This window comes from Nomascus leucogenys, chromosome 4 (genome assembly GCF_006542625.1).
Source record: "Nomascus leucogenys isolate Asia chromosome 4, Asia_NLE_v1, whole genome shotgun sequence".
Taxonomy (NCBI): Eukaryota; Metazoa; Chordata; class Mammalia; order Primates; family Hylobatidae; genus Nomascus; species Nomascus leucogenys.
Genome location: NC_044384.1, coordinates 3,121,661 through 3,145,177, shown reverse-complemented (window position 1 = coordinate 3,145,177; position 23,517 = coordinate 3,121,661). Strand labels below are relative to the sequence as shown.

Below are 23,517 nucleotides of genomic sequence, written 5' to 3'. Positions count from 1 at the left end.
AGCTGCTGCTGAGACACAGAGGGGAACTGGTGGTTCCATTAAAAGCAAAACAAAGGCTGGGTGTGGTGGCTCCAACCTGTAATCCTAGCACTTTGGGAGGCTGAGGTGGGCAGATCTGCTTGAGGTCAGGATGAGACCAGCCTGGGCAACATGGCGAGATCCCGTCTCTACAAAAAATAAAAAATTAGCTGGGTGTGGTGGTGTGTACCTGTAGTCCCAGCTATGTAGACGGCTTTGGCAGGAGGATAGCTTGAGCCTGGGAGGTTAAGGCTGCAGTGAGCCAAGATGGCAGCACTGCACTCCAACCTGGGTGACAAAGTAAGATCCTGTCTCAAAAAAAAAAAAAGAAAGAATGAAAAAGAAAAAACAAAAGAGACTTTCATCTATCTTTTTGAAGAAAAATTCTTGTAACCAAAGGCAACTATAAGTAAAACATCGCTTCACGCTCTTTCACGCTTTCAGAGAAAAAGGTGACAAGGGGAAATCGTCCAAGACTCCTGGGTTCACATCTGCAGGGTGTGTACACTAGCCACACGGCAGAACACAGAGAGACTTGGAAGCTTGTCTTCAGAGACGCCAAATATTTTTTTCCTGGTGAGAGAATCAGTGCCCTAACAACTACCTCTGTTCCACTTTCTTCAGTAGCCATCGACCCTCTGATGAGGACGCCCCCTCCAACAGGCACCGCCAGGCAGCCCTGCCTCAAGACCCAGAGGCACCGAGTCACATTTGCTTTGCACACCTGGCTCTCGCTTGATGTGGGCCTGTGTGCTACAGCCCGGAACACAAAAGAAGACACCCATGCAAATACCATTAAAAGTTTATTGTTTTATTTCAATATTCAGGAACAGTGTACACTTTCCGTTCAGCCATCGTCACAGCACGTGCTGTGTGGGTGCGGCCACGTATGGATCGCAGAGCCGACCTCAGCTCAGCGACGCAGAGTGCTTCTGCTGAAAAATTTGGAGGTTTGTGTCTGGAGTTTTGTTCTTTGTAACCCTCTCATCATCGAGGCTATATATTAATAGACATGATATTAAGCCCACACGAAACATTCAGAATTAGAATTGGATTAAGAAGACGCGATTTGGCATCACGCTGACTACTCCTCATCTTCGTCCTCGGGGAGGGCGATGCCAGCGTGGGACTCTTTGGAAGGCCTATCACGGGTGCGCTAAAATCAAAAGGTGGGTCAGTAGGTTAGGGAGGGAGGAGCGAAAGGAGATGTCAGCGGGTGTTAGGAAGGATGCGGTCAGAAGAGCTCTTTGTCTCCACGGGGCTGTCTGCTCAGCCCGCGTGTCTCGGTGAGTAATTCGGGAGCAGGTGCACGCCTGTGCCTACTCGCTACGACGCGTCTTCTGGGAGGAGGTGGATGAGCCGGTTATCTTCTCAGGGAGGGTTAGTGCTGGCCACTGTGCACCGCCGCTGCCAGCACGCCCGGTCACAGCCCGTGTCTATGGGCGACTGGCGCGGCTGCGAGGCTGTCCAGAGGACTCTACCCTTCTGCTCTGAGTGCGCAAGTCTTCCTGGACTCTCCGGCTGTGGGCTGTGGTTTGGAAACGAGGTTGTTCATAGAGGCTGCTCTGGGGCCACCGTGCAGGGCAACGGTGACGTCCAGAGGCCGCCTGCGTGACATCTCCATCACCAAATCTCCAGGAAGACCCTGTTTCCTGTGTGAGGCCATTGCCCAGCCCACGTTTGCCTCCTTTTCCTCCCTCTGCCACACGCGAATTCAGCTAATTGGGGTGTGTGGGCAGCCACGGCCTGGGGACGTGCCCCCCTCTCTGTGCTGCCCCACGTTGGACTCTAACAGCTGCCCAGCCCGCATGTCACATACCAAAAGCTCCCACATGTAGTAAGCCACTCCTTGACTGTCTAATCCTGTTAGGAAAAATGAAGTCTACTTTAGGAGGTGAGAGAAGGACAGGAAAAAAAAACAAAGGAAGCTTGGATGTCAACAGTCCTCTCTGCCGCCCACGTCCTCTGTCTCTGCAGCTGTGTGCCTCCATGGCAGTGCCCAGCAAAAGCGCAAGGGTGCCGCAGCCACGGCGAAAAGAAAGTCCTAGGGTGGAGGGGTGAGCGTGGAGGGACGTCTGTGCACCTGGCCCATGAAGACCCACGTGCGTCTGGGGCACATTGCAGGGGAAGGGACGTGATCTTCGCACAGAAAGGGACAGTTGTAACCGTTTTCTGTTTTCATTTTCTCATTTAACTGTTGGCCGGAAATTGCCGGTAGCTGCTGTGGCCTGACCCTACTACGTGCACAACTCCGCAGGCATTAGGGGAGGGATCATCTGCTCTAATTAGGTAACGGGGGCAGGTGGGATTAAAGTTTTAAGGCAGTTATACTAAGAAGCTGAGGACAGGATTCCGGAACCAGGTGGGTTTTCAGCGTCTAGCCATGGGTGATCCAGAGCGACTATCTCTTCCTCCCTGAAAAGGAAGAGAGAGGAGTTAGGACGAGAGTGCCGCGGAGTCCTCCCACACCAGCATCCCCTCTTCTGTGGTGCCGGGTGGATGCTGAGCCATTGGGTGTCTCTCTCATCTGCTAATAGAAATGGCACCGCGGAGAGCTGGTCTTTTCATTCCATGTCTCCGACCTCCCTCAGCAAATGCTGACTGAATTTCCAGTTCTGTGAGAAAGGGTCCCTGGAATCTGACTCCCAGGCCCCAGGGAATGGTGCCTGGCATAGCCACGGTTCTGCGGAACAAGCTGCACTTCTGTGGGTGAAAGTGCAAGGGTTCCACTGGTTTGCTTTGAATGGGCACTTTTTCTCTTCAGCTAGAGGTTCCAGGGCCACTGAGGGGGACTGCCAGCGACAACGGGAGCAACTTCTTTTTCAGAGGGACCCTAGCACACCCCTTGCTACACGCGCCAGCAAAGAGCAAAGCCACGTGTCCATCCCTGGGGACGTCCCTCCTATGTGCCATCTCATCTGCCACACCAGACAAATCAAATGCACAGAGAGCTTTGTCTGCAAACTTTGACTTGAAGGGGTCTTAAAACCATGCATTTACATGTTTGGGGGACAAATAATTTTGAGGTTTAAAAGAGAGTTGGCAGCTAATTGAGATGGTGCACAGGTGTACCGTGGCCCACGGTGTGGAGGTAACCAGGCGTGGCCATCCCTCTAGAAAGAGGCACGCGTTGGTCACTCAGAACGTCACTTAGATTGACAAAGCAGAACTGCACTTTTTTTGCATTCAAATTTTTATTCAAAGTTTAGCTTCTCCTTGGGTTTCCCCTCTCTTATGAAATGATCAATTTTGGCGAAGAGCCCCCAGGAAGCAAGATAGAAAAGAAATATGCTGTTTACCACAGCTGATCAGCAACGAACCAGCACTGTCCTCATCTAATTCTACGTCTTCCACACTGCCCAGTAACACGAATAACCAGAGCACGGACGCCAAGAATCCTTACAAATAACGCAGCTAACAGACCGAGGTGACAGTTCTGACTTGTTGGGGGGTTTTCCAAGTACATACGTAGCATGTTTATAAACAAGCCTCTATGTTGTGGTTACACAACTCACTAAAGGGATTCTTGTTTTCACAGATGAAAACGTGTATGAAATTCTAGCCTGCGAAGCCGCCTTAGGAACCATCTAGTGAGATTTCCCTCCCAAGACAGGCAGCTTCCTCACATACCGTGGAGGCCTCCTGCCGGCCTGGGGACTGACAAGTGCAGGGCCCTGCCCCTCGAGGGCCAGCCTCTCCCTCGGGAGCGTGGGTTTTTCCTGTTTGATCCTGACTTAACTTGAACATCCCTGGCATTGGAGCTGCCCTCCGGAGTAGCCCAGAAGTCGACACTCACCTCACCTTTTGCTGCATTTCCAAGAGATCAGCCTTTGGACTTCCTGGAAAGTAGAACCACTGTCCTGTGAAACAAAGTGCTTCTGTGCTGAAATGGAGTAAGTTCCCTGCAGCCTCTGGCAAGGTAACTTACCAAGATACAGCCTTAACTTTCTTGATGCCCCCTTTTGACATTGAAAATGGTGGGCGTATTGGTTTCACTTTTTATCATTGAAACTACACTTTGCTGAGCACTGACCATGCAGGAAATCCGTTTCTCCCCGTTTTCTCTTTTGTGCTCACGGCACCCCCTGGAGTAGGCATTCCTATCATCCTCTCTTTATAGCCCAGGAGCCAAAGCTCAGCCAGCCCGAAGGAGCCAGGATTAGAGCCTGCATGGATGCAACAGTCACGTTTCTCTCTATTATGTGTCTTGCAACTTGGAGTCACATGATCTAAACATCTGCTCCACCCTGGGCTCAGGTCAGTATAAGGCTGAACTCACAAGGTGAGGGTTAGACTGACCTCCTCTCTCAGGACAGGAAAAGAACAGAGCCTACTGCAAAAGGCAGATACTCTTGCCTCCACTTTGACACCTCACAACTCCACAGCAACACTACAGGTGGGAAAACGTTCACATGTATGTTCGTGGAAATTAATGCACATGGAAACAGGATGCCCCTATGATGTTCTGATGTGGTTTCCGAGTGATGGGGGGACATGCATAGTTTTTTCTACCCAGTTCCTACCGACAGCACTAGACTTCCAGATCTGTCTTTTCCTCTCACTACTCATTTCCAACAGCACCAAAAAGAACAGAAAAGAAAGATGGTAAAATGACGTTAAATGCTATGACGTCCCTGTCCTCTCCACCTGCCTGCCTCTAAACTCCCTCATTTCTGGGGGAGCTGATTTTTTAATCTATTGGAACTGCCCCAAGTCAACTCATTCAGCCATACGGCCATAGTAGGCCAGTTATGAACTTTTTATGCAGTAAAATTTAATTACAACCATATGATTTGAAATTTGCTTTGATACATTGAAGCTTCCCTTGAACTCTACAGAAATTAAATAATTTTTAAAAGCTTCTTACAAAAAAATTCAGGGAAAATACTGAACTTATTTAAGAAAACACATGTGTGTAGTACACTGGTTATATTTGCACACAGTAAATGCAGATCTAAATGCAGCTTTCTGTTCCTCAGGGTGGTCTTGGTAGGCTCTGGCCTTCAAAGCATCTTTGAGTGACTGGTTGTCAGCCTTGCATATATAAGGACAATATTTGCTAAATGCGGCCCCTCACTCATCTGGGCCCTCCCATCAACTCTGAGCCAGCACTCAGCTCTCCCCGCGTGTCTAACAGTCCTTAAGCTGGTAGTGGAGTAATTAGTTATCCAGATGGGATGAATCCGTGTTTCCCAGGTGAGCACGGTGTCTGCAAAGTCATCACAACTGGCAACACCTAGTTCACCCTTGGACATTCTGCCTCAGTGAGCCTGTGGCGGAGCCCAGACAGGGGTCTGGGCATGCATCCTAGGTGATTCAGAGGCAGGTGACCTGCTGGCCAGGTGGGGCGGGGCCGTCCTGACTGCAGGGCTAGGTTCAGACACTGCTCTCCCGGGAGCCTCATCTCCGCCCTCTTGTGGCCACATCCTAGAACTGCGGCAATGTACAGCATGATGGCTCTGAGACTTGAATATTTGGAGAATTTATTTTCTTACTCAGAATTTACGTTGAGGAGTGGATCCTGCCTACCACTTTATCTGACATAAAATCTGACACTTTATCTGACACTTTATCTGAGCTGCTTACTTAGCAGCTCAGTCACTCACTGCTCACTTCACATATTAAAAGCTTTTCCTAAGACCAGCTATCCTTAAGAGCAGGGGCTGTGCCCTGAATCGCCTGTTGTCCACAGAACCTCCCAGAATCGAGGCTCATGGCAGAGGTTCTGCACTCACCAAGGACGCGGGGGGACCGTGTCTGTGCCCATGTGGATCCCAGCTGCTGGGCAGAGCACACCACACATCCAGACTCAAACAGTACATGGAGTCAAGGGTCAGGTCACTGAATCAATGAGTACGTTACACACCAAGAAAGACCCCTCCTCCCTGCACCCCGGGGAGGGCCCCCGGGGGCCTGGTCTCCTCCAAGATGAAAATGCAAACGCAGGTGCCTGGGGGTCTCCCAGACCCTTTGGCTTCGCGGTTCCCTCCCGGCCCTGCCTGGAGCTTCATGTGCCTCCTCTTTTGCTTAATGAGAGCCGCTGTCTAAGAGTTAAGGGTTTTCTCGGTGACGTTTAACAATAATAAAGGTGACTGCTTATCTAAGGAATCCGAGCCCCGCACCTGCCAGCCGCGTTTTGTGTTTGTCACTACCTTTTACTTTCACAGCGATTTTGTGAGCTGAGTGGGCGGGTTACCTCCATTTTACAGATGAGAAAACCGAGTCTCAGAGACACAGCTCATAAACAGCAGGCCTGGCATTCGTCCCGGGTCTGGTTCCAGGTCCTCACAAACGGCGGGCCTGGCGTTCGTCATGGGTCTGGTTCCAGGTCCTCAGGAGCCGACAGGACACTCCGCACTCCCTGAGGTCTCCTGGGCATCCCCTCCCGTGGCTCCAGGGATCTCCCCCTCCACACCCACGTCTGCTTGGCTCTGGCTTTAGCTCCCTGAGGGCTCCAACCCCTGGGCATCGGCAAGTTGGACTCCAGCTGGGCCCTGCCCCAGAGTCAAGGTCAGCCGCCTGCTCCAGGGCCTCTGAACCAGCCCAGGTGCAGCCCTTCCTCAAGCCCCTCCGGCTCCACATGCATCTCGGAGGAAATCCGCGCGTCCATGCGGGTGGGCAATGCCACCTGAGCCCCTGCACGCCTGCTGGGACAGAGCACGCCCAGGGTACAGCGCGGCTGAGCCAGAGGTGGCAGCCACTCTTGTGCTCAGCTTAGGGATTCTGGGACCCTTTTAGTCCCCGCTCGTTGGAGCTGAGCAGAGGGTAACTTACCAGCTTAAAAATTTTGGAAAGCGTGCCCTGGGCATCGACTCTCTTGAATCCCTTGTGAGCCGATTTATAGTCGGACGCTCTGCCTCCGTAGCCAAATCCTGGTTTCTGCCCTTCGGCCCCCTGCAAGAAAAGACCACAGAGCTCAGCCTCCACCCGCAGTGCTGGGCACGCTGCTTGAGCCACTGGGAGCTGCCACCAGGGCCCCGGGGAAGGGCTCAGGCCCTGGACTGGACTGGTGAGTGGTTCAGGAGCCACAGGCCAGCACGGCGCTGAGGGGGTGGGGGCGGGAGAGGCTGCTCCCCCAGGTCTACCAGGGTGTTGGCCGCAGAGAGCGGAGGGCTCTGGTTTGGGCGGAGGCTCTCTCATGAGATATGCGGCCCAACCACACATATTTTAAGGATCTAAGTCGTTTAGGGAACAGTTGCTTACCTTCACGCTGTGGGGTGTTCAAGAGAAGATTAGCAAACATCAAGCAAATCAAGGTAAGGAGGCTCCTGCCTACACGTGTTTGGAGGACTCGGACCCTGGGGGGCTGTGCGGTGTGTAGGTGCCGGTCCCCGGAGGCCCCGGCCCGCGCCCTTTGCTGGGGGCTCCTTTTGCTGATTGATTTGCACAGATTGGATTCTGGTCACATGGGCCCTGTGGCTCTAGGATCTGTCTGGGAGATCAAGAGTCCTCGGCCTTAGTAAAATGTCGAGCCTTGTATCTTTTATAAGGTTTTGAGACAAAATCCTGAGCTCTCTCCCAGGGTGAGCAGGAATCAGTCTCCCTTGGCCAAAGCTCAGACTGGGAGCAACAGGAGGCCGGGGCTGCTGAGCCGGACAGAGGGAGGAGGCAGGCCTGGCTGGCACGGGGGGCGGCCACGTCCTGGCAGCAGCGGGACAGCGTCTCACCTCCCCCACCTCCCAGTCCCCTAGCACCTTTCTAGCTCATCCGGCTGTGTGGCCTTGGGCAAGGGCAGGAACCTCTCTGAGCTTTGGTTTCCTCATCTACACAATGGGGTTGTGCGAGAACACAAGCCGTTCATGGAGATGCCACTCCTCAGGAGGAGGCTGCCAACTCTGGGCTTTGGTGCCAGCTGTCACCTATGGACGAGCAGGCCACCCTGCCCTGGCCTCATCAGCCCCAGCAGCCCCTCTGGCTTCCTCATGGGCCGTGTGATCGCAGGGGCTTCCTGACACACACGGGTGTGAGTGTCTCAGGACCAGCCTCTACTTGCTACTGTGCTGTCTTCTTGAGTGGGAACTCCACTGCAAACACGGGGAGGAGGGAAGGAGCTCGCTGTGGGAGTCTGGGCGCGGTGGATGTTAACAACGGGGGGCGAAGTGGCCTCCCACGGTGGGTGCACTGTCTGCGGGAGGCCGACCACGCTGTGAGCTTTTCAGGGATCTTGGTTGGCCTCGTGAGTCTCTACTCAGTGGACAGGGTCCAGACTGCACTTTACGATTTGCCAACAAGAAATGGGAGACTCTCCTAGAGCCCTGCCCTGAAGACTTGTGGGAACCAAAGCAGCCTGTCCCTCCTCGATCAGCCTGCAGCCTTTTTTCCATTTCATTACAGTGTTTTAGGACAGGGAGGACCTTGAGCAACCTAGCCCATCTCTTATTTAGAGGTGAGGAGGATGACACCAGAGGCCTCAAGGCTTCCAGAGCGCCTGGCTACACCTGCAGCCTCTGCTGGGGGCTTCCCACCGTACAAGCTACTTGTACAGTTTTCTTTTCATGCAGCCTGTGCTTGGGAGCGAGCACGGCCACTCAGAACCAGGCAGCTGCTTTCATGTGAACAGTTGATTCGGGGGCTATCCAGTGAGGTGAGGGACAGGGGACGTGTGGAAGAAGGTCTAAGCACTGCACACCAGGGGACAGCCAGCCTCGCTCTTGCGTCCCAGAGGTTTCCAGGTTCGTGCTCACTCCCTGAGGGCAGAGGGCCTGGGAGGCCAGGTTGCCAGCCTGGCTCTACATGGCAGAAAGCCACTTCCCCTGCAAACGCTTAGTTGTTCTGTCTTACTCTATTGCTTTTCTGCAAAAATAAAGAGTTTTTGAGAACGAAATCCGGGGATTGACTTTCAGATTAACAATCTGCTTGGCCTTTCCTCCTTCCGAATCCTTAGTCATGTTTATCTTTGGGGAACCTAGAATGTACCAGGAAACACACAACACAGTTTAGAAAGAGAAAGGGGGGGCTCTCTGGAACTCCAGACAAGGAGGGAGTCCTGCGGCTCTGGGAAACAGACAAGCAGACAAAATGCAGAGAAGGATTTTGCTTTGGAAAAAAGAGAAATTCAACAGACATTAGTAGGACCCAAAAGGGAGAGATGCAGGGAGGAATGCAAGGGTCTTTCTTGTTAGCTGCTGGGGCGGAACGGCCTGTGTGCGACCCCCCATCGCTCCACATTCAGGGAGGATCCGGCACGATGGCCCCAAAGTCCACTCCTAGAAAATTAAGAGCAGATAAAGCAGTAGCTAAAATGAGATTTCTGGGTCAAAAATGAATTTCATTCTTCTATCATCTTTGTCTCCTGCTGGTATAGAAAATAAAAAAGTAATTGTGAGTATTAGTCCATGTACATTTGCTACATGGCTGTCATCGTTTCGCAAATTCATTAGGTCAGAAAAAGCAAGTCGAATATGCATTAATAGAAAACGTTTCAGTAAATATCTTAGTTCATAATTCAGTGTAATCACGTGTGGGACTGCCTTGGGATCCTCATGGAATCTCTTCTTTGCCTTTCTCTCAAGTGCCCCGTCCCTTCCTCCCTCTCTTCCTTCCTCTTTCCCATCTTCTGTTTTCTTTCCCTGTTCTTTCTTCCTGTTCTTTCTCCTTGTTGTCTTTCTTTTAAAATGTATTCATTCATGTACATGATGCTTATTAATTGAGCAGAAAGTGTAGGTAGGCTCTGTTCTAGCGTGTGAGAGCATTGCACTTTTGGAGGCAGACACAACCTATCTACAATATGTTGGTGGTTATTCCTCCATTGTATTCTAAAATTATAACTTTTATACAGTAAGAATCATATCTGATATTTGCTAGTAACTAAAGTCTATAAGTTTGGTTAGAATATAATGATTGGCATTTTAATTTGTCTCAGACACCAAATTTGTTCACTAGAAAGTTCAAATTGGCCATTTTAAACCTTCCTTGAAAGTTTGCTTTTGGTATTAACAAGCCTAAAATTCCTAAGGAAGATTTTCTGCATGGCTTGATACCTATCTTTTAATTATTATTTAAACACACACAAAACAAAGTCTTCGGATTAATGAGGTTATTATAAATCGAGCAGCTCTATTTCGCCTCTTTTTCTGTTCATTAGCAGAATCATTTTTCCAGTGCCAGCATCTGGGGTTATGAGATGGGCCAGCCAGTCCCACTTCCACATGCGGGTTCCTGGGGCTTCTCGCATTGGTTGTGTGGGAAGAAGTTAAACATTTTCTCGGACGTGGTGTTGCTCCCTCCCTGGGAGGGAGACCAGTCACGTCTCCTGGGAACCCTTTGGGAGAAGAGGGTCTGGCCTTGCAGGGCTGGGTCCCAGGCACAGAAGCAAGAGACCAGACCTTCCGGAAGGGAAGACCACGTTTCATTTCCCCAATGGAAGAGAAGGTGGCCCGATCCCAGCTGTGGGCAGAGAGGTCTTGAGAGGAGAGAAAAGGGGGCCAGGAAGCAACCGAAACAGAGCAGAACACAAAAGTTGCGGGGCTGCGAGGACCGGGATGGAAGAGGAAGCTGTGGAAGTGCGTTCGTCACCTACCCAGCTAAATCTGCTCAGGGACAGTCCTCTCCCCTGCATGAGGAAGACAGAGAAATAATGACATGGTGGTCAGTGAAGGGAAAGTCCTTTCAATCAACAGGAAACACAATCAAAGCACAGTAGAGCTGAGGTGGTAAAAACAGGTTCCACCCGGAGCTCCGAGGGGGGCCGCAGGCTCAGGGCCACAGCTGCTGTGCAGCTGCGGGAGGGGCAGGAGTGGCACATGGATCTGCTGACCTGTTCTACTTGGGAGCTGCTTGGCAACACGTTTTGGGATGAATTCTGGTAGCTCTGAGCCTAACTCTCTCTTTGGTACATTATGGGATTTTAGAGAAGGTCTATCAGAAAAGTGATGATTAATCAAAACATTCCAAGGTCTTACCTTTCCCTGCGATGGGGGTGGTGTGCGAGGCGTCACCTGGAAAGACACAGAGAACCGTGGGCTGCACTGGGAGCCCTGTGCCGCCGCCCATTTCCTAACAGGCTCCTGCCTGCTGAGGGTGGCTAGCATCCATCAGCTGCCAGAAGCACCCGGGTGCTCAGCCTCCCCATTTCTGTCCTAGTTGGTCAAGAAGTATAGACCTGAGACTGAAAATATTCTAGATGATGCAGATCCTCCAGAGGAGGAGAAAGTGTTTCAGAGGATGGAAAACACCCCCCAGAGGTTCCGTAGCTGGGGAATGGGCCCATCTTGGGACACAGGGAAGACGCCTGTCCACTGCTCACTGAGGGAGGTGGCGGACTTTGCTTCACCTTGAGCCCTTTCAGGGGCTGGAAGCAGTGGGTCCTCTGACATTCAGAGCTTCCAAGGGGATGCCCCCAGGTCTGCAGCTCCTAAATGCGCTTATCAAATACGACCATAAAATGCCTGCTGCACTGAGATCTTGGAATTAGAGGCCTGTGGTTTTGTTCTTGTTTTTAATACTTTTCATTTTGCCTGGCACTTTTAGGTTTACAGAAAAACTGTGCAGAAATTAGTCTTCACATACCCGAACAGTTTCCCTTATCAGCAAGCCTGCGTTAGGGCTCTCTCGGGGCTGTGCATGCTGTGGGTTTGGACAAGTGCGTGCTCTTCAGTCAGCATTGCAGCCTCAACAGAGCGGTTTCGCTGCCCGAAAAATGCCCTAAAAATGCCCTGTGCTCTCTCTGCTGCCCCGTCCCCTCCCAGCCCATGGCAAGCACTCTCTATAGGTTGCAAAGCCTGTGTTTTAGGCCAAGCATTACATGGGGTTCTAATCTCAAGAGAAGTGAGCTCTCTGGAGAACGCACGGAGCGCACAGTGCAATCCATACCGTGGGGAAGCGCTTGTCTGCAACTCGCGATCAGGTGCGAAGGGGGAGTTCCCCGGCTGGCCTCACCCTGACGAGGACCCTGGTGCCACCCCCGAACGTATGAATGTCCTGTGTGGATGACAGCAGTGGCCAGCACCCCTCCTCCCCCTCACAGTTTCTACCTCTTCCCATTGATCGTCACTTACAATGTTCTTGAAGAAGTGGACTACGGGGTTTTCATCTTGGGTCCGGCCGTGTGACTTCTGGGGCAGGGAGCCGTAGTGAGCAGTTCTCGCCGCGTGGTGTGAGTCCTGAAAGACAGAGGCGCGGTGACCTCAGGACAAGTCCAGAGTCCCTGCGGCTTGTCCTCCGCAGGGAAACTGGATCTCTCCTCCTTTGTGATCGGGATTGTTTAAGGGCCTTCTACTAGGAAGCCGCAGATGAGCCACCAGACACACTTGGGGCAGCTACGGGCTGGCAGCAGCCGGTTTGGGTGTGCGACTTGCTGGGGAGAGATTTCTGTCACCGACTCAGTGTGTGGCTCTCCTGAAGGTGAACAAGCAAATAGAGGGGAAGGTGACGGTAATTCAAGGGAGATTCCATCTGAGATAGGGTCAGGTTGGGCAAAGCATTGAGAGAAAAATATTACTTATCCCCAGGCTTCTGGGTTGAACACAGGAAAATGCTCAGGAAATACACACAGAAAAACCCGCAACAGCATGAGGCCGGCAGCTCAGGGCTTTGATGCGGCTGCATAACATGAGCTAGTCTCCGCTTCTCAAAGCAAGTGTCTCACGCCACACTGGCACTGGCCTGATTTGGGAATATCACTTCCACATCTCGAGTAAGAGGAAGCGGAGAGGGAAGAATGGCTGGGCATGAGTGCCCAGGGCCAGCTGGTAACCAACAGAACCAGAACACTCCAGGTCAGCAGAGATTGCACAGAAGATACGGAGTCGTAAGCTCTGCGAGAGGTTAGCTCACAGCGGAGGGAAGGGAAAAGCCATGCGCCCAGGGGGCAGGGGACGCAGGGGGGGCAGGGGACACAGGGGATGCAGGGGGCAGGGGACACGGGGGGCAGGGGACACAGGGGACGCTGTGGCTTTTGCAGACTTCATGCATTGTCTGCTTGGCTCTCAGCTCGACTGCAAAGGCCCAACAGCGGTGAATGCAGCAGGCAAGAGGGCTGACCATGAGTTCTCAGAATAGCAAAGGAAAGGGACTCAGGGGGAGCTTGCAAGGTTGATTTTGTCAATTTTCCCCTCGCTTTCTCACTGCTGCTCCCAGATCCTACTTGTTCGGAAACAGCCTGCATGTAAAGAGCCCACACCTCAGGCAGGAATGAATTTCTGGAGGTCAGAGGAGCTCTGGCCCCAGGCATTCTGGCTGCGCCCTGTCAACACAGAACGCTGCGGAAGCAAATCAGTTAAATGCACTGAAGTCAGTTGAAGCATTTCCCTCCAGTCTCTCAGCTCTATGCACATTGATTGGGAGGACCCCTTGTTGTTCAGAAGACAGTTTTGCCACCAAAGGCCTAAAGTGCGCTTTTCTGGGATTTATGGTAGTGCACGGAATGGTGGAATTTAGTGGGTGACAACTGCATGCTGCAGCTACAAAGGACAATGTTTGCAGAGCGTGCTGCGCTTTGTCCAGCACCAACATTGTTCACCTTCTGTGGCTGAGCCCAGACGGGGGTCTCCACACGGCACACGTCAGGTCTGAAGTTTTGCTGGCACTGGACTCTTTCCTCTGCCCTCCTTCCCTACTCGATCCTCTTCAAAGCAGCGATTACCAACCTTTTTGGCACCAGGGATGGGTTTTGTGGAAGACAGTTTTTCCACGGATGGGGGTAGGGGAACGTTTTTGGGATGAAACTGTTCCACCTCAGATCAGCAGGTATTAGATTCTCATAAGGAGTGCACAACCTCGATCCCTCAAACACGCCGTTCCCAGTAGAGTTTGCTCCCCTATGGGAATCTGGTGCCGCCGCTGACCTAACAGGCGGCAGAGCTCAGGAGATAATCGCACTCGCCCGCTGCTCACCTCCTGCTGTGTGCCTCAGTTCCTAACAGGCCACAGAGCGGTGCCGGTCCAGGGCCTGGGGGATGGGGACCCCTGCTTTAAATGTTTCTTGCCCTCACCCCCAGACGACTAACAGCCCTCCTGCTGCCTGTGAGGCTCCCTGCCCTGCCCACCCTTCAGGGTGAAGCCAAAGCTCTTTGTCCCCTGGGCCCTAACGTGGTGAGGCTTCCTGTCCACCTTCCCAGCATTCAGCACCCAGAGCAGATCAAGCTTCATGAAACAGAAGCAACGTGGATGTCCCTCTCCTTCCAGTGTCCTGTGGCCGCCCTTGCCCGCAGCGGGAGCCCTGTTACTCTGGGCACTTCCGAGGGCCCTGCGCTCTGGCTGCAGCCCTGCCAGGAGCCCCAGCCCCAGCCCCAGCCCCAGCTCTCCTTGCGCCTGCCCTGGCTGCTGAGCATCCATCCCCTGCCCTGGGCTGCGCCCCTATGCCCTGGCCCCGCCCATCTTCCACGTGGATGGGCTGTGCATCCTCTGCCCTGGGCCTTGTGCAGGGTCCTGTCTGTCCACAGGGCCCTTCCTTCTCCCATCTGTCTGAAACCTCCACAGGGCCCAGGGCAAAGGCGTCTCCCATGCACGGGGCCTACTCAGCACTGCGAGCTCTGTTTTCTGCACCCCTTGCTCGTGGCCTCCCCTATGACAGAGTTGCAGGCACAGCAGGGCGTAACCATGAGCTGCTTGTCCCTCTCTGCACTGGGCCTCATTACTTCCCAACTAAATGCCAGGGGCCAGGCATGGTCCACGTTCTGAAAATACCGCAAAAGTGAAGCAGACAAAATTCCTGCCTGAGAGGTTTTGAATGCATGAGGAATGAAAGAGGGATACCACTGTGGCGGGGTGTGGTGGCTCATGCCTGTAATCCTAGCACTTTGGGAGGCCGAGGCGGGCAGATTGCCTGAGGTCAGGAGTTCGAGACCAGCCTGGGCAATATGGTGAAACCCCGTCTCTACTAAAATACAAAAAATTAGACAGGCTTGGCGTCGTGTGCCTGTAGCCCCAGCTTCAGGGGGCTGAGGCAGGAGAATTGCTTGAACCTCTGAGGTGGAGCTTGCAGTGAGGTGAGATTGCGCCACTGCACTTCAGCCTGGGTGACAGAGCGAGACTTGTCTCCAAAAGAAAAAAAAAAAAAAGATCCCATTTTATCCCTTGGATTTCTTAGTAATCAGCAACTCCATATTTTACTAGTTGTTTTTCCTATTTTGTGCCCTCGTTGGTTAACGATTCTCATTCCTGATGAGACTGTCAACCTCTCTCAGGCACAGAGCGCAGCTCCCAGACTCTTCACAGAAGGCCACTGGCGCTCTGCCTCTCCATTTCTCTAGATGCTGGACTTTGGATTTTGAGTCACAGAAATATCACTGGCCTTTAAATCACTCATCCTGTGATTAAACTAGAAAAATGACTTAAACTTTTTAAGTTTCTAAAGAAAAAAACTTGGGTTTATGTTAGGTTTTTAAATAAGTGAATGCTCAGTCACGCTATGCAGATCTCAGGATTTTACAACTTACCGTGTTGTCAGAGATTCAATGGAGCATTACACAGATAATGCTTCACATGTGAATTATGAATACCTGCTTTGAATGATAAAAGAAAAATGATATGTTTTGAAGGTGACTGTTATAATGAATATATTGGTCACTACCCTGGTGAGGAAAAGGTAGTTTAAATCTTATAAGGTACACGTGATGTTGGCAGGTTTTAGGTGAGCTCTTACAGCTTTTGTCAGGGGTCAGAAATGTCTGTGAAAAAGGCAGCTGCTTTACTGGTGGTCCTCATACAGAACTAAGAATGCAGTGAGCAGCAACTGTTTGTTGAATGAACATGTAGGCTGTTTACTTCACTTTTAATACAGAACTGACACCGTCTTCAGTGAATGGGATAATTACCATGGGATCCTACACATTTTTTGGTTATAGATGCATTGAAGAGTGACTGAACTAGGCCTTCGACTTGGGCTTTTAGCCATAAATCATCAGTTGCACAAATAATTTGAGTCGGTCTTATATCTGTATTGTCATACCATGGTTGTAATGACCTATTACTAAAAGGACATTTAGTCAATTATATATCTACATCCAAGTAATGAACAATTAAAAAACAACATTAAAAATTATTATATATAATAGCATCAAGGAAACAAAATATTAGGTATACATTTAGCAAAAATGTACAGAACTTTAATGCTAACACTAGAAAATGCTGGTGGAAGAAATCAAAGTGAACTTAAACAGAGAGACATACTATGTCCACGGATTAGAAGACTCAACATAGTAAAACTGTTGATTCTTTCCCCAAATTGATCTACAGGTTTAATGCAATTCCAAATCAAATTCCAGCAAGGTTTTGTTTAGCTAGAGACAGGAGGATTCTAAAACTCCATGGAAATCCAAGGTAGCAAAAATAGCCAAACAATTGTGAAAAGGACACATAAAGTGAGAAAAACACGTTACCTGGTTCTAAGATTGACTATGCAGCTATGGTAACCGAGGACCTGTGGTGTTAGAGGAAGGACAGGCACCTAGATTAATGGACAGAATGGAGTCCAGAGACAGACTCACCCCAATCTGACCAGCCGATTCCTGGCAAAGATCATTCAATGGAAAAAACTGTCTTCTCAACAAACAGCATTGAAACAATTGAACATCCATATGTTAAAAAAACAACAACCACGAAAAACCACTTTAACCCCAATCCACACCTTACACAAGATTTAACTCAAAATAGATCATAGATCGTTATCTATGATGTAAAACTATAAAATTTCAGAAGCGGCCATAGCAGAAAAACCTTCATGACCTGTGAGTAGACAACGAGTTCTTAGACCTGACACCAAAACATCATCTATAAAAGGAAAAACGGATAAACTGGACCTCATCAAAGTTTAAAAACTTTTGTTTTACAAAAGACACCATCAAGAGAAGAAAAAGACAAGCTACAGACAGCGAGAAAATATTTGCAAATTACATATCTGACAGAGGTCTTGAAAGCAGAATCTGTAAAGGGTTCTCAAGACTCAACCAGAAGAAAACGAACAATTTGGTTTAAAAATGGACTAAACACTTGAATAAACACTTCAGCAAAGAGGACGTAGGGAGGGTGAATAAGCAGATGAAAAGATGTTCAGCATCATCATTAGCATCAGGAAAACGCAAATCAAAACCGTGAGGTGATACCGCACCGTTAGAATGGCTGAAATTAAAAATGCCGACATTCCCAAGTGCTGGCTAGGATGTGCAGCCCCTGAACCCTCATGGATTACCTTGGGAACGCAAACCGTCACTCCTTGAAACAATCTGGCAGTTTCTTAGAAAGTTAACCCTATACTTACCATATGACCCTGTAATTCCATTTCCTGCTTTAAATACTAAAGGATAAATTACACGCTTTTGGAAATGGCTTTTATAATGAATATATTGGCCAGCAATCTTTTGAGGGAAAAGTAATTTAAATTTTAATAAAAGCTTATGTTTACACAATAACCTGTACATGAATGTTCATAGCAGCTAAACCCACCAGATTTCACTAAAACCTTCAAACAACCTGAATGCTTTTGAGTGGCTGAAGGGATAAACACACTGTGCTGTATCCAGGCATGAAATACTATTCCGCGATAAAAATACAAACTCTTGATACAGGCAACAGCTTAGAGGCCTCTCCAAGGAATCTTGCTGAGTAAAAGCCGCCATTCTAAAAGGTTTTATACTGTGTGGTCTTATTTATACGACATGCCGGAAAAGGCTGACCTATATTGGGGGAGGTCAGAGCTGGGGGGCAGGGAGTTGGGGGAGGGTGCAGTGTCCACGAGTGAGGGGGAGGTGGGAGGATTTGGGGGTTGTGTCCTTATTATGACGGTAGCTACACAAATCCATACGTGCATCACAACTCACAGAACTCTACCCCCAAAGCAAGCCCGTTTTGTTCATTATTTTGTGAAATAGAATATAGAATTAGGCCATTTAACACCATCTATCATTGTAGAGCCAGAAATGGAATTCATGGGGGCATCAGATCACTGTGCGAATTTTCTGATTGGAAGTCTCAGGTCCCCCCTGAAAGTGTTGGCATCTCTTTCTGCCTCGGGGCTCCTGCTGGCTCCCTGACCTTTGCCTAGATCGTCCTCCCCTCCAAATGTCTGTTTTGGGAAAATATAGCCTCTTTTGGCTGCAACCCTCATCTGGCATTGGATTGTCCTTTTTAGCTTTCTGCAAGCATCTTCCCTCTCCAGCTAGATTTTAATCTTTCAGAGGAAAGAAGAAAAACTTCAGCGGGATCCCCAAAGCTTCTGGCATTTGACTCACACGGTGGAGCTCAGCAAATAGAAAGTGGCCAGAGGGACAAAAGCCCTCCATGGCAGCCTTGTGAAAAGAGCTTGCTGCAGGGATCTGGGAAGCTCCAGCCCGGGCCTGACACCACCTGCGTGGCCTTCAGCGAGTCCCCTGGGGCCCTGGGGCTTGTGGTTCCTCACGGGTGAAATGATGGGCCTAGAACAGAGACTCTCCGAGTCTTCTGTTCTAGAATTTTACTAAGAAGCCACCTTGGAAAAGTGGGAGACCTTGCGAGATCAGTCTCTGGTGAGCTTTTATCTCGGTTGTTTCCGAGACTCCAGACCTGGTTTTTGGTTTATGTTCCTAAAGAGTTTTGTGCTGAGCACGGGGAGAGAAGCCCAGGAGCAGCCTCGGTGTCAGGTTGGGAACGACCTCGGGCAGGGGACTGCGTGGCCGCGTGGACGGGTGCTGCATCTGAGCCACTTCTTTTTTTTTTTTTTTTTGAGACAGAGTCTCACTGTCCCCAGGGTGGAGTGCAGTGGCGCGATCTCGGACCACTGCAAGCTCCGCCTCCCGGGTTCACACCATTCTCCTGCCTCAGCCTCCCGAGTAGCTGGGACTACAGGCGTCCGCCACCACGCCCGGCTAATTTTTTTTGTGTTTTTAGTAGAGACGAGGTTTCACCGTATTAGCTAGGATGGTCTTGATCTCCTGACCTCGTGATCCGCCCGCCTCAGCCTCCTAAAGTGCTGGGATTACAGGTGTTAGCCACCGCGCCCGGCCTGAGCCACTTTTTTTTTTTTTTTAATTATACTTTAGGTTTTAGGGTACATGTGCACAATGTGCAGGTTTGTTACATATGTATCCATGCGCCATGTTGATTTCCTGCACCCATTAACTCGTCATTTAGCATTAGGTATATCTCCTACTTTTTAAAAAGAAATTTTTTATTGTGGTGAAACACACATAACATAAAACTTACCATTCTAACAATTTTTAAGTGTACAATTCAGTGGCATACATCACATTCGCACTGTTGTACAAGCATCACCACCATCCATCTCCAGACCCTCTCCAGCTTCCCGAACTGAAACCTGGTCCCCATGAAACACCCACTCTCCATACCCGGGCCCAGCGTTCAAGTCACCTTGTCTCTATGAACCAGGCCACCCTAGGGGCCTCCTATGCATGGAGCCATGCAGCGTCTGCTCTCTGGGGATGGCTTTAGTGCACTTACCGCAGTGCCCTCCAGACTCCCGTGCTGCAGCCCCTGTCAGAGTTCCCTTCCACTGTTAGGCTGAACGACAACCACTGCACCGTATGCACGGATTGCTTTCTGCTCATCCATTCACCCTTCCGGGGACTTCTGGGCTGTTTCCACCTTTTGGCTGTAGTTGAGCCACCTTTTAAGTGACCCAGGCTCCCCTGAGCGGCTCTGATCTGATTTGGCCATGACATTCCCATGCCCTCGGGTGACTCGTAGAAGAGATGCCCGAAGGCCCCACTCTCCTTTCCCCAACAGCCTGAAGTGAAGCTGCCGAGATTCCCTTATTCTTTGAAGGAATAGCAGCACACAGCATCGGGACAGACATTGCTGCCCTTTTGAAGGTCGAGGTACATTTACATTTATGAGATGAGACGTACACACAGTGTTAGGATGGCTTGGCTGAGAAGTGGAGCCCTGTGTCTGCCCTGCTCTCCTGTGAGTGGCTGGTTGCAGGTCCATGCAATACAGCCTCGGTCACACGGGCCAGCAGGCAAGGTCAGAAGCAGCCCCTTCCTTCTGGATGCTCGATCCGGGTCTGTAGTCCTTTCATGCCGCCCCTTGGCCCCTTCCTCGTTGACCCCACAGCCCCTTGCTCACCACAAACCCTGCTCAGTTCAATTGTAGAAACGCACCACCTACTCCACGGCTTCCAGCAGTGCAGGAAATGTGATAAATGCAAGGTGTCAGCGGATTTTAGGAGCAGTGTTTTGGGGGGGTTAAGAGCAGTGTTTTTGGGGGGTTTAAGAGCAGTGTTTTGGGGGTTTAAGAGCAGTGTTTTGGGGGGGTTTAAGAGCAGTGTTTTTGGGGGGTTTAAGAGCAGTGTTTTTGGGGTTTATTTTTCAATTTATGGGGCGTGGGCACTTATCATTCTGTCACACCTTATGGTAAACAGGTTACCTGTTCCTAGGTGGGAGGAGCTGGGAGAAGATGATAGGCCTTAAAGAAACAACGGGAGGAGGTTAGGGGAAGATGCAAGCTGGGTGGGGCGCTTAGGGGGTGAAGGTGAACTCAAGTCACTTCACAGACCAGCCATGGGGGACGCTGAAGGGGGTGGCCCACCCTCAAGCCTTCCCAGAGGAGACCGCTGAGGGCCTGGGCCAGCCTCACAACCTCAGCTTCCCCCGTCAACCCCATCAGGAGCTCTGAGCTGCAGCCCCAGGAACATTTGTGATGTATAAGGTCATCTTGAAAGTGAACTGAGAGCTGAAGTTCAGCTCTCAGTTCACAAAGGAACACAGAAAGTGTTCCTGCTGTTTAGTTTAGGGTTTTTTTTTTTTTTTTTTTTGGAGACAGTCTCACTCTGTTGCCCAGGCTGAAATGCAGTAGCGTGATCTTAGCTCACTGCAACGTCGCTCCTGGGTTCAAGCGATTCTCATACCTCAGCCTCCCAAGTAGCTGGGATTACAGGCATGCACCATCATGCCTGGCTAATTTTTGTATTTTCAGTGCAGATGAGTTTCACCATGTTGCTCAGGCTGGTCTTAAACTCCTGGCCTCAAGCAATCCACCCACCTTGGCCTCCCAAAGTGCTGGGATTATAGGTGTGAGCCACCGTGAGCCACCACACACGGCCTGCTTAGTTTTTAGGACACACATTTAGCAATTCCCTGATATACTTTTAGTTGTACTCACTAAGGTTTAAAAAAGCCAAAACTGTGAACATTTTTGCTTATTCATTGAGATTTGTGTCTCCTGGGCCATCCCCAACCTGTTTCAAGCACCGCACTTTCTTTGTAGGTGATTAAAAGCGAGGAAGAGCTAGGAGGTCAGTTGCACCATAAAATAAGAAATGGACACAGGGCCACACCTGGTGATGTGGACTCAGATGCTGGGGGGCATCCTGCCACCTGCGTTTTCCAGCTAGAGATGAGGCCAGGACATTTCTGCAAAATTTTTGGCTTATTTGGAGCTGAATACCTGGGACAGTTGAAGAATCAAAAAAAGACCTGATTTTTAAAAACTAATATTTTCTATTGTTTAGAAAAATAATACATGCTCATATGAAGATATCACATGAAATAAGAAAGTTTGTGGAAAAATTCTACCACTGAAGGATGACTCTGGTTTGCACTTTGATGAGCACATTGTTAGATCTGGCTTTGTGCAAAAACACAGACAAAATATGCAAATGCCGTTAAAGGTGATCGTACTAGACACACTGTTTTCTTCATCTGAGTTTTCTTGTTTTACTCAACAGCGTCAGGGGCCCCTTCCTATCAGTAGAGTTTTCATCACGATTCATAGAGCAACAACAACAAAATGACAAACTTTTGGTTGGTAAATAAAAATAACTTGCTGAAAAGTTTTTAAAATCATGGGAGGAAGACCACGGGTGGCCATTTATTTGTAAAAGAAATTCCTTTTTCCATTAGCCTGTTTGATTACATGATTTTTGAAGAATTATTTTCCTCAACCTGCGATGATACCCATCACCAGCAGGCGGCGCTCCTGCGCACAGCACCCAGGCTGCTGCCCGCTGCCTGTTTCTCTCCAGCAATCAGGAAGAGAGGTGGTTTCCCCCACCCCACCCACCTGCTTTCCAGTTTGTTTTAAGGCCTGGGGAGCTGGGCGTTCTTAAACTGGGAAGCAGTAACAGATGAGTTGCCGCCCGATGCATCTGAAGATCAGCGGCTGCAGGGCCAAGGCATTTCTTGGCAGCATCATTTCCACTCGGATTTTATTAAAGGAGTCACTCCCTCTCAGAAGAAACGTTTACAATTAATTTGAAAAAAGATTAATATTCACGGGTGCCTGGAGTTTTGTAGTTAGGAAATAGAGTTCAAGCTCTTAGTTCTTTGTCTGAGAGAGGAATTTAATTGCTTCCCTGAATCAAGGATCATAAGGTCAATAGGTGAAGAACTCGTGAGTTTACGGCTCTGAGCCTGTCTGGGTCCCCGCCCACCCGGTCCCCACTCACGGGGTCCCAGCTCACGGGGTCCCCGCTCACTGTCCCAGACCCTGAAGCTCAGCTGAACCTCCAGGTGGGACCATGCTGAGCCCCGTGGGGCTTGGGGGTTCCTCCCCTGCCATCCCAGGCTGCGGTGTGCCCGCGTTTCTCTTCCGGAGGAGAGTAAATCACTAGATACATGGGTGTAGATACACCTGCCCAGAAGATGGGCCCAGCGTAGCCTGACAGCCTCCAGCGGCTCCACAGCAGCCCATGGCAGCTAATGAGCCTGCGAGGGGACCCACTCTGCAGTTTTAACAGATAGGCGAGGTATTAGAGGTCTCTACTCCTATTTCACATGGAATCCTTTTGGAGACACAAGGAGAAGTGTGCATTCCTAGAACTTGGATGACTTACTTAAGAAAATGCCTGTAAGAGGTCAGGTGCGGTGGCTCACACCTGTAATCCCAGAACTTTGGGAGGCCAAGGTGGGTGGATCACCTGAGGTCAGGAGTTTGAGACCTGCCTGGCCAACATGGCAAAACCCCCTCTCTACTAAAATACGAGAATTAGCTGGGCGTGGTGGCGGACACCTGTAATCCCAGCTACTTGGGAGGCTGAGGCAGGAGAATCGCCTGAACCTGGGAGGTGGAGGTTGCAGTGAGCTGAGATCGAGCCACTGCACTCCAGCCTGGGTGACAAAGAGAGACTTCATCTCAACAACAACAACAAAATGCCCATAAGAAAGAGTTCCTGCTCACCTACACCCTCCCCTCACACTAGTGTTCTTACTGACACAGCCATGTGTTGGAACATCTTCTGACTGTCATTAGAGATGATCTGCCTCCTTTCAGATCACACGTATTAACAGTACATTTTGTTTCCCCATTTTTATTGATTATGTGCCAGTTTTTGGGAAGTGGGTCAAATAACTGAGTGTTGATAACATCTGCCCCATTTTCCCACCTGATGGGATGGAGCATGTGGAGTTGCCGCCTGGAGACCTCTGCCCTCTCGTAAACCTGGAATGGTGCGTTCTCATGGAGGCAACCATAGCAGGGTCCCATGCACCTGGCTTTCTCCACCTGGGCCTCCCATTAGGGCCTTGGCTGCAGAGATGCATCCGTCAGCACTTGGCTGTGGAGACTTAGCAAGCGCCTGGTCTTCCCTTTGTCGTGTGGTCCGTGATGTCATCGCAGAATGACACGTTA

At 50.3% G+C, this 23,517-nt stretch overlaps 1 protein-coding gene across 7 annotated transcripts in view; it reads right to left on the bottom strand.

The window, feature by feature from the left end:
* Nucleotides 1-808: 808 nt before the first annotated feature.
* Nucleotides 809-23,517, bottom strand: part of MBP (myelin basic protein) — a 155,277-nt gene continuing 132,568 nt past the window's right edge. For 2 of the 7 annotated variants that reach the window (XR_004029605.1, XR_004029607.1), the window contains 6 exons: nucleotides 12,015-12,119; nucleotides 10,920-10,955; nucleotides 10,538-10,570; nucleotides 7,222-7,228; nucleotides 6,793-6,912; nucleotides 809-2,433 (listed from right to left, as the gene is read on the bottom strand). Coding sequence is in view for 4 of the 7 variants with exons in the window: in XM_030810249.1 (XP_030666109.1) it covers nucleotides 2,389-2,433; nucleotides 6,793-6,912; nucleotides 10,538-10,570; nucleotides 10,920-10,955; nucleotides 12,015-12,119 (339 nt within the window). In the remaining 3 variants the exon portion in view is untranslated. The remainder of the gene's footprint in view (nucleotides 2,434-6,792; nucleotides 6,913-7,221; nucleotides 7,229-10,537; nucleotides 10,571-10,919; nucleotides 10,956-12,014; nucleotides 12,120-23,517) is intronic. The other 5 variants (XM_030810249.1, XM_030810251.1, XM_030810250.1 and 2 more) reach the window with 3 other exon arrangements.